This window comes from Oncorhynchus nerka, linkage group LG23, assembly GCF_034236695.1.
Source record: "Oncorhynchus nerka isolate Pitt River linkage group LG23, Oner_Uvic_2.0, whole genome shotgun sequence".
NCBI lineage: Eukaryota > Metazoa > Chordata > Actinopteri > Salmoniformes > Salmonidae > Oncorhynchus > Oncorhynchus nerka.
This window is the reverse complement of record NC_088418.1, coordinates 1,516,013-1,530,468: the sequence shown is the minus strand read 5'-3', so window position 1 is coordinate 1,530,468 and position 14,456 is coordinate 1,516,013. Positions and strand designations below refer to the sequence as shown.

Genomic DNA, 14,456 nt, shown 5'->3' with positions numbered 1-14,456 from the left:
CAATGTAGGCCAACATTCCATGAGACTTTTGGAAAAAACATGCATGGCTTGACATTAACCTGTTTATCCACTTGTCAAGGTGGTGACTGAAAATGTGTTTGATGCAAGAAACCACTTTACAAAATAAAATGCATTATTATTTCCATACCATTATTACAGAGAATCAGACAAATTATGCCACCCTCTGCCTACTTATCTTACTCAAGCATGTCTCAAAATACAACACTGCCCCTTTAAGAGAAAAAAAAGCTTCTGTCGGAAAGATCTCAGTTTGTCTCTGTGAATGGTTTGTCCTCTGACAAATCAACTGTAAATTTAGGTGTTCCTCAAGGTTCCGTTTCAGGACCACTATTGTTACATTCAGTAATCAGGGGGTTCTGCCAGCCTGTCCTTAATCGAACGGCCAGACGGAGCGAGCCAATCACGATATGGAGACGGCACTCCGGTGTCTGGTTTCCAGTAACTCCACCACCTGGAGTCAGCAACTGGTCTGGTTGGAATATACACTCTCCCCTGCTCAGCTACTGGACATCCCCCTTCGTATGCTCCATGGGGTATTAGCCTCCGCTCTTCCCAGAGCAAGAAGTTGAGGTCAACATACCTTCAGCCCAGATGTTCGTCCGCCGCTGTCGGCGGACCTGGAAAAGAGCTCGGTTGGCTCTTTGACAAGCAGATCACCACCGGACTTCGGCTCCCTGCTATCGTATCGGGCAGAGGGTATGCTTGTCCACTCGGGACCTTCCCCATTTCTAAAGTCCTTAGTCCCACTGCTGTCCGCCTGCTGTTATCCCGTACCCTCCGTGTTCACCCTACTTTTCACATGTCCAGGATTAAGCCCTTGTCTCATGTGTCTTCTGTTTCTAGGTCCACACCTCCCCCCGTGTCATCGATGGCCAGCCAGCGTACACGGTGAGACGCCTCCTGAGGGTTCGACCACAGGGCAGTGGTTTCCAGTACCTGGTTGACTGGGAGGGTTATGGCCCGGAGGAGAGGTGCTGGGTTCCCACTAAAGACATCCTGGACCCGGCCCTCATCGCTGATTTTCACCGCCGACACCCCAGTCAGTCAGTATGTTTCACCTGTCTTTGTGATTGTCTCCACCCACCTCCAGGTGTCACCTGTTTCCTCATTAGTCCCTGGGTATTTATTCCTGTGTTCCCTGTTTGTCTGTCTAGTCTTGTCAACCAGCGTGTTTTTCCGTGCTCCTGCTTTTTCTTATCTCTCTTTTGCTAGAGAGCGAGAGAGGAGGGAGAGAGCAGGGAGAGAGGAGGTAGAGAGGAGGTAGAGAGCGAGAGAGGAGGAAGAGCAGGGAGAGAGGAGGGAGAGAGAAGGTAGAGAGCGAGAGAGGAGGGAGAGCAGGGAGAGAGGAGGTAGAGTGGAGGTAGAGAGCGAGAGAGGGAGAGAGAGAGGAGGGAGAGCAGGGAGAGCAGGGAGAGAGGAGGTAGAGAGCGAGAGAGGGAGAGAGCGAGAGAGGAGGGAGAGCAGGGAGAGAGGAGGTAGAGAGCGAGAGAGGGAGAGAGAGAGGAGGGAGAGCAGGGAGAGCAGGGAGAGAGGAGGTAGAGAGCGAGAGAGGGAGAGAGCGAGAGAGGAGGGAGAGCAGGGAGAGAGGCACTTCACTGTGCAGTGACTGAAGATACATAAAACATGAGACAAAAATACTGTCAAATTTTTTTATTGAGATCTCTTCTCATGTTATCAAAACATTTTTAATTGAAATCTCTCATGTTATCAAAAACCTTTAAAAATGAAATCTCTTCTCATGTTATCAAAAACATTTTTAATTGAAATCTCTCCTCATTTAATTAAAAAACCTCCACAAGCTCATTGAACAAAAAGCTTAAAACAGCTTATTCCTTGTAAACCGCATCAACACAACAAGCAAAACACTGTGGGTCCATACTTACGAACTCTGAATGAACCCTTAAACCTGTTAGCTGTCCCAATTAGATGCCTTGCTTCCGAGACGCACTCGCAATACGGTTAACTCAGAGTTCGTCAGTATGGACTCTGTACCTTTAAGGAATCAACCACAACACCAGAACATGTAAAATACAACAGAACCACAGTCTCTCAGGGGTCGGTTGGTTCCTGAAGCTCAACACCAGAAGATGGTGAAAGAAAACAGAACGACAGTCTCTCAGGGGTCGGTTGGTTCCTGAAGCTCAACACCAGAACATGGTGAAAGACAACAGAACGACAGTCTCTCAGGGGTCGGTTGGATCCTGAAGCTCAACACCAGAACATGGTGAAAGACAACAGAACGACAGTCTCTCAGGGGTCGGTTGGATCCTGAAGCTCAACACCAGAACATGGTGAAAGACAACAGAACGACAGTCTCTCAGGGGTCGGTTGGATCCTGAAGCTCAAAGAGTTCTCTAAATGGCAGCTTCTTTTTTCTCAGCATCGTCTTCACCAAAAAGCCACAGACTTTGTCCCAAATGGAACCGGTTTCCCTACAGAGTGCACTACATTTGACCAGGGCCCATAGCTTAGTCCTGGAATAAAAAGCTAGTTCAATGGATATTCTCCATTGAGCATCTATTTTTTGGTCACTAGTGCACTATGTAGGAAATAGGGTCCCTTTTGGGCCACAAGCAGAGAAGGGACAGTCTCTCCTTGCAGTACTGTGACGTCATGACATGCAAGGTCAGTTGTGGAATCAGTCCACCCGTAGAGCTCCAGAAAACATAAAGAAATACTCCCTCTCTCTCTCTCTTACACCCTCTCTCTTGGTTTAGGCCTCTCCCTTTCTCAGGGCATAGCACTTCATGGCTGGAGGGGGGGGTCTTGGCTGGTAGATGGGGTGTCTCCTCCCCCCTCTCCTCCCCCCTCTCTGCTCCGCTCCTGTCTCCTCCTCTCTCTCCTCCCTCCTCTGGTCTCCTCCCCTCCCCTCCTCTCTTCTCTCTTTTTCTCCGCTCTCCTCTCTCACTAGCTGGGGTCTGATGGTTTGTTCAGTTCCACCTTCACTCCTTTCTCTCCAGCTCCTGGAAACACACAGAGACAGACACACACAGAGACAGACAGACAGACACAGAGTCAGACTTAGAGTAGAGGCTGACAGCGAGATGATTCTCCTAGGTTTGTGGAAAGGTGTTAAAACATAAAACTTGAATTAAACGCAGAGTCTCAAACAGCCGCCTGTCCCTTTTAAAAGCTGGGCATCGGCACACATTTCAGCAATAAACGGCTGTTTCAAATAAACACCGGGTCGAAATAAAGTGTTTACCAGGTTACCATGGACACAACTATTATATTTCCACAGGCATGTGCATTAAAAACATTTGTAAAAATAATTCTGTCATCGTTGCTAGCCATGGCGCCACCAACAAGAAAACCCAACATCAAATTCATGGGTGTATGATAGACAGCCTAGTCTTTGTAAGTCTGATCTGCGATAGGTAATAGTGTTATTATAATGTTTATACTGGTGACAATAAACAGTGGGTTGGTCTTTTCAACATTTTATTGTGAAAAAGTTATGTGCATTAAGGAAATAGAAGCCCGTCTCTAAATAGAAGCCCGTCTCTAAATAGAAGCCCGTCTCTAAATAGAAGCCCGTCTCTAAATAGAAGCCCGTCTCTAAATAGAAGCCCGTCTCTAAATAGAAGCCTGGCTCAAATAGAAACCTGTCTCTAATAAGCGCCTGTTGTGTTCAATCATTGAATTAAATAAATGCCTGGGCAATTAATGAAAGTTTTACGGTACATACAGTGATATCCTCATAGTAAGAGGTTTACCTGTTAGGTATTTCTCTTTAGCCCTGGCTCGCTCATCAGCATCAAAATACCACACTGTGATGGCATACCTGGAGAAGAAGAGGTCAGAATTGACATCTCTGGGAAGGAGACACCAGAGATAATAGACCAAGTTCTGGACAGGTGATATAGGTTATACAGGTGAGGGTGTGTTATAAGCTGTTTGCGAGTTGAGGGTGGCTGAAGGTTGAGCGGGTGTTATAAGATTAGTTATAAAGGTGTGTTATACAGGTGTGTTATAAGAAAGTTATAAAGGTGAGTTATAAAGTTGTGTTATAAAGGTGTTATAAGAAAAGTTATACAGGTGAGTTATACAGGTGAGTTATACAGGTGAGTTATACAGGTGAGTTATACAGGTGAGTTATACAGGTGAGTTATACAGGTGAGTTATACAGGTGTTATTAAGAAAAGTTATAAAGGTGTGTTATAAGGGTGTGTTATAAGAAAAGTTATAAAGGTGTGTTAAAGGTGTTAAAAATGTGTTATAAGGTGTGTTATAAGATGAGTTATAAGATGTGATAAGGTGTGTTATAAGAAAAGTTATAAAGGTGTGTTATAAGATGAGTTAAAGGTGTGTTATAAGATGCGTTATAAAGGTGTTTTAGTTAGTTACATTTTAGTTAGTTTCACTTGACCAGGTAAGGTACTAACCTGATAGCGTGGGCGGGCTGGACCTCGTGTGGGTTCCGTCTGTCTGACCAGAAAAACAGCAACCGGTCAAACTTAGGCTCGATGTCGGCAAACTGAGCTTTACCCTCTGGGAAGATACGCAGAACACCCCCATGTTCCTGGAACAGACCATATCAATCAATCAAACCATCAATCAATCAAACAATCAATCAAAATACCCCCATGTTCCTGGAACAGAACAGAACATATCAATCAATCAAAATATCCCCATGTTCCTAGAACAGACCATATCAATAGAACACCCCCGTGTTCCTAGAACAGAACACAACAATAGAACACCCCCGTGTTCCTAGAACAGAACACAACAATAGAACACCCCCGTGTTCCTAGAACAGAACACAACAATAGAACACCCCCGTGTTCCTAGAACAGACCACAACAATAGAACACCCCCGTGTTCCTAGAACAGACCACAACAATAGAACACCCCCGTGTTCCTAGAACAGACCACAACAATAGAACACCCCCGTGTTCCTAGAACAGACCACAACAATAGAACACCCCGTGTTCCTAGAACAGACCACAACAATAGAACACCCCCCGTGTTCCTAGAACAGACCACAACAATAGAACACCCCGTGTTCCTAGAACAGACCACAACAATAGAACACCCCGTGTTCCTAGAACAGACCACAACAATAGAACACCCCGTGTTCCTAGAACAGACCACAACAATAGAACACCCCCGTGTTCCTAGAACAGACCACAACAATAGAACACCCCCGTGTTCCTAGAACAGACCACAACAATAGAACACCCCCGTGTTCCTAGAACAGACCACAACAATAGAACACCCCCGTGTTCCTAGAACAGACCACAACAATAGAACACCCCCGTGTTCCTAGAACAGACCACAACAATAGAACACCCCCGTGTTCCTAGAACAGACCACAACAATAGAACACCCCGTGTTCCTAGAACAGACCACAACAATAGAACACCCCCGTGTTCCTAGAACAGACCACAACAATAGAACACCCCCGTGTTCCTAGAACAGACCACAACAATAGAACACCCCCGTGTTCCTAGAACAGACCACAACAATAGAACACCCCCGTGTTCCTAGAACAGACCACAACAATAGAACACCCCCGTGTTCCTAGAACAGACCACAACAATAGAACACCCCCGTGTTCCTAGAACAGACCACAACAATAGAACACCCCCGTGTTCCTAGAACAGACCACAACAATAGAACACCCCCGTGTTCCTAGAACAGACCACAACAATAGAACACCCCCGTGTTCCTAGAACAGACCACAACAATAGAATGACAGATGACACATGTATTTAGTACTCTGCTATAGAAAGAAATGGGTTTGACTACAAGGTCAACAGACAGATCATAGCAGCACTAAGAGCAACAAACTGTTTGAAAGGATGAGAAGGCCATTTAAAGGACCTACGGCTGAATCAGTTACAAACATGGAACTAGAGAAGAGAAGAAAAAGACCGTTCCACCTTCTGGGTCTGTGTTCCAAATGGCTCCCTAGTCCCTTAAGAATGAACTACTGTTGACCAAGAAGTGACAGTCTAGGGAATAGGGTGCCATTTGGGACAATCAAGTGGTGGAGGACTTAGGGAGGAGAGTTGTGGATAGGAAGCGGCGTGGGAACGGTCTTTCCTGCTGAGCAATCAGAAGAATAATCTAACAGGAAAAGAGTCCGTTTGGATAAAAGAACCCGGAGACTCGCAGTCAACCTTTCACATCTACGATATGATAGGCTGTTCTCTACACACACGTTAATACTACGATATGATAGGCTGTTCTCTACACACACGTTAATACTACGATATGATAGGCTGTTCTCTACACACACGTTAATACTACGATATGATAGGCTGTTCTCTACACACATGTTAATACTACGATATGATAGGCTGTTCTCTACACACACGTTAATACTACGATATGATAGGCTGTTCTCTACACACACGTTAATACTACGATATGATAGGCTGTTCTCTACACACACGTTAATACTACGATATGATAGGCTGTTCTCTACACACACGTTAATACTACGATATGATAGGCTGTTCTCTACACACACGTTAATACTACGATATGATAGGCTGTTCTCTACACACACGTTAATACTACGATATGATAGGCTGTTCTCTACACACACGTTAATACTACGATATGATAGGCTGTTCTCTACACACATGTTAATACTACGATATGATAGGCTGTTCTCTACACACATGTTAATACTACGATATGATAGGCTGTTCTCTACACACATGTTAATACTACGATATGATAGGCTGTTCTCTACACACATGTTAATACTACGATATGATAGGCTGTTCTCTACACACACGTTAATACTACGATATGATAGGCTGTTCTCTACACACACGTTAATACTACGATATGATAGGCTGTTCTCTACACACACGTTAATACTACGATATGATAGGCTGTTCTCTACACACATGTTAATACTACGATATGATAGGCTGTTCTCTACACACATGTTAATACTACGATATGATAGGCTGTTCTCTACACACATGTTAATACTACGATATGATAGGCTGTTCTCTACACACACGTTAATACTACGATATGATAGGCTGTTCTCTACACACACGTTAATACTACGATATGATAGGCTGTTCTCTACACACATGTTAATACTACGATATGATAGGCTGTTCTCTACACACACGTTAATACTACGATATGATAGGCTGTTCTCTACACACATGTTAATACTACGATATGATAGGCTGTTCTCTACACACATGTTAATACTACGATATGATAGGCTGTTCTCTACACACATGTTAATACTACGATATGATAGGCTGTTCTCTACACACACGTTAATACTACGATATGATAGGCTGTTCTCTACACACACGTTAATACTACGATATGATAGGCTGTTCTCTACACACATGTTAATACTACGATATGATAGGCTGTTCTCTACACACACGTTAATACTACGATATGATAGGCTGTTCTCTACACACAAACTAGAGATCAATAAACACCAGACCACAAACTAGAGATCAATAAACACCAGACCCATTCAGGATGCCGGGCATGTGTCCTAGCTCACCCTATTCCCTACTTGGCTCTGGACAAACCCAAAGGATCTTGTTCACCCTCTGTGCTAGAGGGTTCATTTCAGTATAACTGGAGACAGTAATATTTAATACCTTGGTATCTCAGTCTCTGTGCTAGAGGGTTCATTTCAGTATAACTGGAGACAGTAATATTTAATACCTTGGTATCTCAGTCTCTGTGCTAGAGGGTTCATTTCAGTATAACTGGAGACAGTAATATTTAATACCTTGGTATCTCAGTCTCTGTGCTAGAGGGTTCATTTCAGTATAACTGGAGACAGTAATATTTAATACCTTGGTATCTCAGTCTCTGTGCTAGAGGGTTCATTTCAGTATAACTGTAGACAGTAATATTTAATACCTTGGTATCTCAGTCTCTGTGCTAGAGGGTTCATTTCAGTATAACTGTAGACAGTAATATTTAATACCTTGGTATCTCAGTCTCTGTGCTAGAGGGTTCATTTCAGTATAACTGTAGACAGTAATATTTAATACCTTGGTATCTCAGTCTCTGTGCTAGAGGGTTCATTTCAGTATAACTGTAGACAGTAATATTTAATACCTTGGTATCTCAGTCTCTGTGCTAGAGGGTTCATTTCAGTATAACTGTAGACAGTAATATTTAATACCTTGGTATCTCAGTCTCTGTGCTAGAGGGTTCATTTCAGTATAACTGGAGACAGTAATATTTAATACCTTGGTATCTCAGTCTCTGTGCTAGAGGGTTCATTTCAGTATAACTGGAGACAGTAATATTTAATACCTTGGTATCTCAGTCTCTGTGCTAGAGGGTTCATTTCAGTATAACTGGAGACAGTAATATTTAATACCTTGGTATCTCAGTCTCTGTGCTAGAGGGTTCATTTCAGTATAACTGGAGACAGTAATATTTAATACCTTGGTATCACAGTCTCTGTGCTAGAGGGTTCATTTCAGTATAACTGTAGACAGTAATATTTAATACCTTGGTATCTCAGTCTCTGTGCTAGAGGGTTCATTTCAGTATAACTGTAGACAGTAATATTTAATACCTTGGTATCTCAGTCTCTGTGCTAGAGGGTTCATTTCAGTATAACTGTAGACAGTAATATTTAATACCTTGGTATCTCAGTCTCTGTGCTAGAGGGTTCATTTCAGTATAACTGTAGACAGTAATATTTAATACCTTGGTATCTCAGTCTCTGTGCTAGAGGGTTCATTTCAGTATAACTGGAGACAGTAATATTTAATACCTTGGTATCTCAGTCTCTGTGCTAGAGGGTTCATTTCAGTATAACTGGAGACAGTAATATTTAATACCTTGGTATCTCAGTCTCTGTGCTAGAGGGTTCATTTCAGTATAACTGGAGACAGTAATGTACCTTGGTGTCCCAGTCTTTATTTAGGTAGTATATACAGGTGACACATCGCCCGTCTCCGTTCGGATTGTCCACATGGCGTACGTATCCGGTCCCGTTGCCTGGGTAACACGCCACCATCGCCTAGACAACAGAACAGAAACATTATGATGATTGCCTTGGAAGGAGATGATTAGTCCTGACACTCTTAAGAACGTGATACCATTACTCATGCCAACATTAACTGTCCCTCACGATTAGACCCAGGAAGGTGACCCACAAACACTCCCGCTATGAAACACACTCCCGCTATGAAACACACTCCCGCTATGAAACACACTCCCGCTATGAAACACACTCCAGCTATGAAACACACTCCAGCTATGAAACACACTCCCGCTATGAAACACACTCCCGCTATGAAACACACTCCCGCTATGAAACACACTCCAGCTATGAAACACACTCCAGCTATGAAACACACTCCAGCTATGAAACACACTCCAGCTATGAAACACACTCCAGCTATGAAACACACTCCCGCTATGAAACACACTCCAGCTATGAAACACACTCCGTTATTGAGGTTACAGTCTAAAATAGACATTAAAATAAAAATAAATAAAAAATAAAAATCATTTGGAATGTTAAAAAAAAAATGTCAACGGAAGTTAACAGAACAGGTAGACGCCACACCCTGACAGGTAGACGCCACACCCTGACAGGTAGACGCCACACCCTGACAGGTAGACGCCACACCCTGACAGGTAGACGCCACACCCTGACAGGTAGACCCCACACCCTGACAGGTAGACCCCACACCCTGACAGGTAGACGCCACACCCTGACAGGTAGACCCCACACCCTGACAGGTAGACGCCACACCCTGACAGGTAGACGCCACACCCTGACAGGTAGACGCCACACCCTGACAGGTAGACGCCACACCCTGACAGGTAGACGCCACACCCTGACAGGTAGACGCCACACCCTGACAGGTAGACGCCACACCCTGACAGGTAGACGCCACACCCTGACAGGTAGACGCCACACCCTGACAGGTAGACGCCACACCCTGACAGGTAGACGCCACACCCTGACAGGTAGACGCCACACCCTGACAGGTAGACGCCACACCCTGACAGGTAGACGCCACACCCTGACAGGTAGACGCCACACCCTGACAGGTAGACGCCACACCCTGACAGGTAGACGCCACACCCTGACAGGTAGACCCCACACCCTGACAGGTAGACGCCACACCCTGACAGGTAGACGCCACACCCTGACAGGTAGACGCCACACCCTGACAGGTAGACGCCACACCCTGACAGGTAGACGCCACACCCTGACAGGTAGACGCCACACCCTGACAGGTAGACGCCACACCCTGACAGGTAGACGCCACACCCTGACAGGTAGACGCCACACCCTGACAGGTAGACGCCACACCCTGACAGGTAGACGCCACACCCTGACAGGTAGACGCCACACCCTGACAGGTAGACGCCACACCCTGACAGGTAGACGCCACACTCTGACAGGTAGACACCACACCCTGACAGGTAGACACCACACCCTGACAGGTAGACACCACACCCTGACAGGTAGACACCACACCCTAACAGGAAGCCTGAATAGTAGACAAGCCAGACACCACACCCTAAATGAACCTATTGATGCACAAATATGTGTTTTTCTAGTACATGCCCCCATGCAGTCTTTTAATTGTAGATTTAAAAGCTCACTGTGTGAAAATAACTCCAAATATATGTTTTATCATTTATTTTCCCTGAGCCTCCTTTGGCCATGCTCAGTCTGATCATGTGGGCTTGATGATACACGTTTAAATATATTTACATACACAGCCCTGATGGCAGAATAGGATCATCTAGACCAGGGGTCTGCTGCTCTTCTGTTCTACCTGGTAATTCATTGCACCTACCTGGTGTCCCAGGTCTAAATGAGTCCCTGATTAAAGGGGAATCACCTACCTGGTGTCCCAGGTCTAAATGAGTCCCTGATTAGAGGGGAATCACCTACCTGGTGTCCCAGGTCTAAATGAGTCCCTGATTAAAGGGGAATCACCTACCTGGTGTCCCAGGTCTAAATGAGTCCCTGATTAAAGGGGAATCACCTACCTGGTGTCCCAGGTCTAAATGAGTCCCTGATTAGTGGGGAATCACCTACCTGGTGTCCCAGGTCTAAATGAGTCCCTGATTAAAGGGGAATCACCTACCTGGTGTCCCAGGTCTAAATGAGTCCCTGATTAGAGGGGAATCACCTACCTGGTGTCCCAGGTCTAAATGAGTCCCTGATTAAAGGGGAATCACCTACCTGGTGTCCCAGGTCTAAATGAGTCCCTGATTAAAGGGGAATCACCTACCTGGTGTCCCAGGTCTAAATGAGTCCCTGATTAAAGGGGAATCACCTACCTGGTGTCCCAGGTCTAAATGAGTACCTGATTAGAGGGGAATCACCTACCTGGTGTCCCAGGTCGAAATGAGTCCCTGATTAAAGGGGAATCACCTACCTGGTGTCCCAGGTCTAAATGAGTCCCTGATTAGAGGGGAATCACCTACCTGGTGTCCCAGGTCTAAATGAGTCCCTGATTAAAGGGGAATCACCTACCTGGTGTCCCAGGTCTAAATGAGTCCCTGATTAAAGGGGAATCACCTACCTGGTGTCCCAGGTCTAAATGAGTCCCTGATTAAAGGGGAATCACCTACCTGGTGTCCCAGGTCTAAATGAGTCCCTGATTAGAGGGGAATCACCTACCTGGTGTCCCAGGTCTAAATGAGTCCCTGATTAAAGGGGAATCACCTACCTGGTGTCCCAGGTCGAAATGAGTCCCTGATTAAAGGGGAATCACCTACCTGGTGTCCCAGGTCTAAATGAGTCCCTGATTAAAGGGGAATCACCTACCTGGTGTCCCAAGTCGAAATGAGTCCCTGATTAAAGGGGAATCACCTACCTGGTGTCCCAGGTCTAAATGAGTCCCTGACTAAAGGGGAATCACCTACCTGGTGTCCCAGGTCTAAATGAGTCCCTGATTAGAGGGGAATCACCTACCTGGTGTCCCAGGTCTAAATGAGTCCCTGATTAGAGGGGAATCACCTACCTGGTGTCCCAGGTCTAAATGAGTCCCTGATTAAAGGGGAATCACCTACCTGGTGTCCCAGGTCTAAATGAGTCCCTGATTAGAGGGGAATCACCTACCTGGTGTCCCAGGTCTAAATGAGTCCCTGATTAGAGGGGAATCACCTACCTGGTGTCCCAGGCCTAAATGAGTCCCTGATTAAAGGGGAATCACCTACCTGGTGTCCCAGGTCTAAATGAGTCCCTGATTAGAGGGGAATCACCTACCTGGTGTCCCAGGTCTAAATGAGTCCCTGACTAGAGGGGAATCACCTACCTGGTGTCCCAGGTCTAAATGAGTCCCTGATTAGAGGGGAATCACCTACCTGGTGTCCCAGGTCTAAATGAGTCCCTGACTAGAGGGGAATCACCTACCTGGTGTCCCAGGTCTAAATGAGTCCCTGATTAGAGGGGAATCACCTACCTGGTGTCCCAGGTCTAAATGAGTCCCTGATAAGAGAACAATGAAAACACACAGCGGAACTGGTTTGGAGGTTCTGAGTTGAGTGGTCTAGACTCTAGAGCCCAGAAACTCAACTCTGGACGTTGATGCCTGTTTAACAGTATAACTTTAGACCGTCCCCTCGCCCATACCCGGGCGCGAACCAGGGACCCTCTGCACACATCAACAACAGTCACCCACGAAGCATCGTTACCCATCGCTCCACAAAAGCCGCGGCCCTTGCAGAGCAAGGGGAACTACTACTTCAAGGTCTCAGAGCAAGTGACGTCACCGATTGAAACGCTCATTCATATATATCCTTATGTACATATTCTTTATCCCCTTACACTGTGTATAAGACAGTAGTTTAGGAATTGTTAGTTAGATTACTTGTTGGTTATTACTGCATTGTCGGAACTAGAAGCACAAGCATTTCGCTACACTCGCATTAACATCTGCTAACCATGTGTATGTGACAAATAAAATTTGATTTGATATTTAGCGCGTACCACCGCTAACTAAGCTAGCCGTTTCACATCCGTTACATCAGCACCACCGCTAACTAAGCTAGCCGTTTCACATCCGTTACACCAGACATCCGTTACACCAGCACCACCGCTAACTAAGCTAGCCGTTTCACATCCGTTACACCAGCACCACCGCTAACTAAGCTAGCCGTTTCACATCCGTTACATCAGCACCACCGCTAACTAAGCTAGCCGTTTCACATCCGTTACATCAGAACCACCGCTAACTAAGCTAGCCGTTTCACATCCGTTACACCAGCACCACCGCTAACTAAGCTAGCCGTTTCACATCCGTTACACCAGCACCACCGCTAACTAAGCTAGCCGTTTCACATCCGTTACATCAGCACCACCGCTAACTAAGCTAGCCGTTTCACATCCGTTACATCAGCACCACCGCTAACTAAGCTAGCCGTTTCACACCCGTTACATCAGCACCACCGCTAACTAAGCTAGCCGTTTCACATCCGTTACATCTGCACCACCGCTAACTAAGCTAGCCGTTTCACATCCGTTACACCAGCACCACCGCTAACTAAGCTAGCCGTTTCACATCCGTTACACCAGCACCACCGCTAACTAAGCTAGCCGTTTCACATCCGTTACATCAGCACCACCGCTAACTAAGCTAGCCGTTTCACATCCGTTACATCAGCACCACCGCTAACTAAGCTAGCCGTTTCACATCCGTTACATCAGCACCACCGCTAACTAAAGCTAGCCGTTTCACATCCGTTACATCAGCACCACCGCTAACTAAGCTAGCCGTTTCACACCCGTTACATCAGCACCACCGCTAACTAAGCTAGCCGTTTCACATCCGTTACATCTGCACCACCGCTAACTAAGCTAGCCGTTTCACATCCGTTACACCAGCACCACCGCTAACTAAGCTAGCCGTTTCACATCCGTTACACCAGCACCACCGCTAACTAAGCTAGCCGTTTCACATCCGTTACATCAGCACCACCGCTAACTAAGCTAGCCGTTTCACATCCGTTACATCAGCACCACCGCTAACTAAGCTAGCCGTTTCACATCCGTTACATCAGCACCACCGCTAACTAAAGCTAGCCGTTTCACATCCGTTACATCAGCACCACCGCTAACTAAGCTAGCCGTTTCACATCCGTTACATCAGAACCACCGCTAACTAAGCTAGCCGTTTCACATCCGTTACATCAGCACCACCGCTAACTAAAGCTAGCCGTTTCACATCCGTTACATCAGCACCACCGCTAACTAAGCTAGCCGTTTCACATCCGTTACATCAGCACCACCGCTAACTAAGCTAGCCGTTTCACATCCGTTACACCAGCACCACCGCTAACTAAGCTAGCCGTTTCACATCCGTTACATCAGCACCACCGCTAACTAAGCTAGCCGTTTCACATCCGTTACATCAGCACCACCGCTAACTAAGCTAGCCGTTTCACATCCGTTACATCAGCACCACCGCTAACTAAGCTAGCCGTTTCACATC

General features: G+C 46.0%; 1 protein-coding gene across 2 annotated transcripts in view; it reads right to left on the bottom strand.

Moving 5' to 3' along the window:
* Positions 1–1,656: 1,656 nt before the first annotated feature.
* The window catches only part of egln1a (egl-9 family hypoxia-inducible factor 1a), a 28,868-nt gene continuing 16,068 nt past the window's right edge, over positions 1,657–14,456 (bottom strand). Inside the window, exons 2-5 of one of the 2 annotated variants that reach the window (XM_065007769.1) lie at positions 8,891–9,010; positions 4,407–4,543; positions 3,738–3,805; positions 1,657–2,984 (exon numbers count right to left, since the gene is read on the bottom strand). In XM_065007769.1, coding sequence (XP_064863841.1) covers positions 2,929–2,984; positions 3,738–3,805; positions 4,407–4,543; positions 8,891–9,010 — 381 coding nt within the window. In that variant the 3' untranslated portion in view covers positions 1,657–2,928. Of the gene's footprint in view, positions 2,985–3,737; positions 3,806–4,406; positions 4,544–4,564; positions 4,614–8,890; positions 9,011–14,456 lie in introns of those variants that run through there. The other variant, XM_065007770.1, reaches the window with a different exon arrangement.